The sequence below is a fragment of the Pygoscelis adeliae genome, unplaced genomic scaffold (assembly GCF_000699105.1).
Source record: "Pygoscelis adeliae isolate BGI_AS28 unplaced genomic scaffold, ASM69910v1 Scaffold867, whole genome shotgun sequence".
Lineage (NCBI taxonomy): Eukaryota > Metazoa > Chordata > Aves > Sphenisciformes > Spheniscidae > Pygoscelis > Pygoscelis adeliae.
This window is the reverse complement of record NW_008825125.1, coordinates 11,313-12,467: the sequence shown is the minus strand read 5'-3', so window position 1 is coordinate 12,467 and position 1,155 is coordinate 11,313. Positions and strand designations below refer to the sequence as shown.

Genomic DNA, 1,155 nt, shown 5'->3' with positions numbered 1-1,155 from the left:
CCTGCTGCCATGGGCGTGGCAGCCCCAGCCACACAGGCTCCTCGCACCCACCGCATGCTGCTGCACTCCGGAGGGAGCCCAGGGACCGGGGCAGGCTTCCGAGCAGAGGGGTCCCACAGGCAAACCCTCCCCAACTCTGAGCATGAGGAGCCAGCAACACACCTGTGCCGAGAAGCCGCAGAAGAAGCCAAACCAGAAGTGGACCATGGTGAAGGCGAAGTTCTTGTAGAAGAAGTAGCAGAGGAACTTGCACATGCGCAGGTAGGACCAGCGTCCATGCACCAGGAGAAGGCGCTGCAGGAACTTGAACTGTGAGAAGGAGTAGTCGGAGGCCAGCACCGCCTGGATGCCCTCCTGCCCGCTGATGCCCACCCCAATGTGGGCGGCTGCAGAGGGAAGACAGAGGGGAGTGAGGAGGGCTCTGCCAGGAGCATAGGTGGCAGAGGACTGAGGGTGGCACACCCCCAGCAGGACTGTGTTCCTGCGGGGCACAGAGGGGTGAGGACAGAGGCTGCCACCGGCCCCCGCACAATGCAAGGGGGTACCTGTCCCTCCTGCGGCTCCCCGGACCCCAGGACTTACTCTTGATCATGCTGACATCGTTGGCCCCGTCCCCGATGGCCAGGGTCACAGCTTTCTTGTACTTCTTCACCAGCTCCACCACCTGGGCTTTCTGCAAGGGTGTGACACGGCAGCAGATGACGGCCTTGCAGGCACATGCCGTCTCCAGGAACTCCACCTCCATGTCAGCCTCCAGCGCATGGGCCTGCGAGGAGAGCGGGGGGACAGTGGAAGGCACGGCCCACAGCCGGGCACGGTGCCCCATCTAGCCCAGCGCTCCCGGGTCCCTACCAGGCTGTGCCCATTGATGACCAGGGCATATTCGCCCGCAATGGCTTCCAGCACAGAGGTGAGCTTGGAGGAGGAGAGTTTCTCCTGGTAGGAGAAGCCATTGCCCATGGAGCGCGACGCATCCATCATCTTCTCCCGGGCTTTCCTGAGGAGAAAGAGAGGAGTCAGGCTGCCCCAATTCAGGGCACTTCTGTATCCCCCAGCTCCCCCACGCACAGCCATGCCCCACGCCAGCCCTGCACGTGTCCTCTGCCCAGCCCTGTCCCCCGACCCTCACCTGAGCTCCTCTCGCACCTCCAGCAC

At 63.6% G+C, this 1,155-nt stretch overlaps 1 protein-coding gene across 1 annotated transcript in view; it reads right to left on the bottom strand.

Annotated features, from left to right (window-relative positions):
- Positions 1-1,155, bottom strand: part of LOC103920518 (phospholipid-transporting ATPase ID-like) — a gene marked incomplete at its 5' end in the record, with an annotated part of 12,269 nt that overhangs the window by 1,666 nt on the left and 9,448 nt on the right. Inside the window, 4 exons of the mRNA XM_009328264.1 lie at positions 163-386; positions 583-766; positions 853-997; positions 1,130-1,153. Coding sequence (XP_009326539.1) covers positions 163-386; positions 583-766; positions 853-997; positions 1,130-1,153 — 577 coding nt within the window. The remainder of the gene's footprint in view (positions 1-162; positions 387-582; positions 767-852; positions 998-1,129; positions 1,154-1,155) is intronic.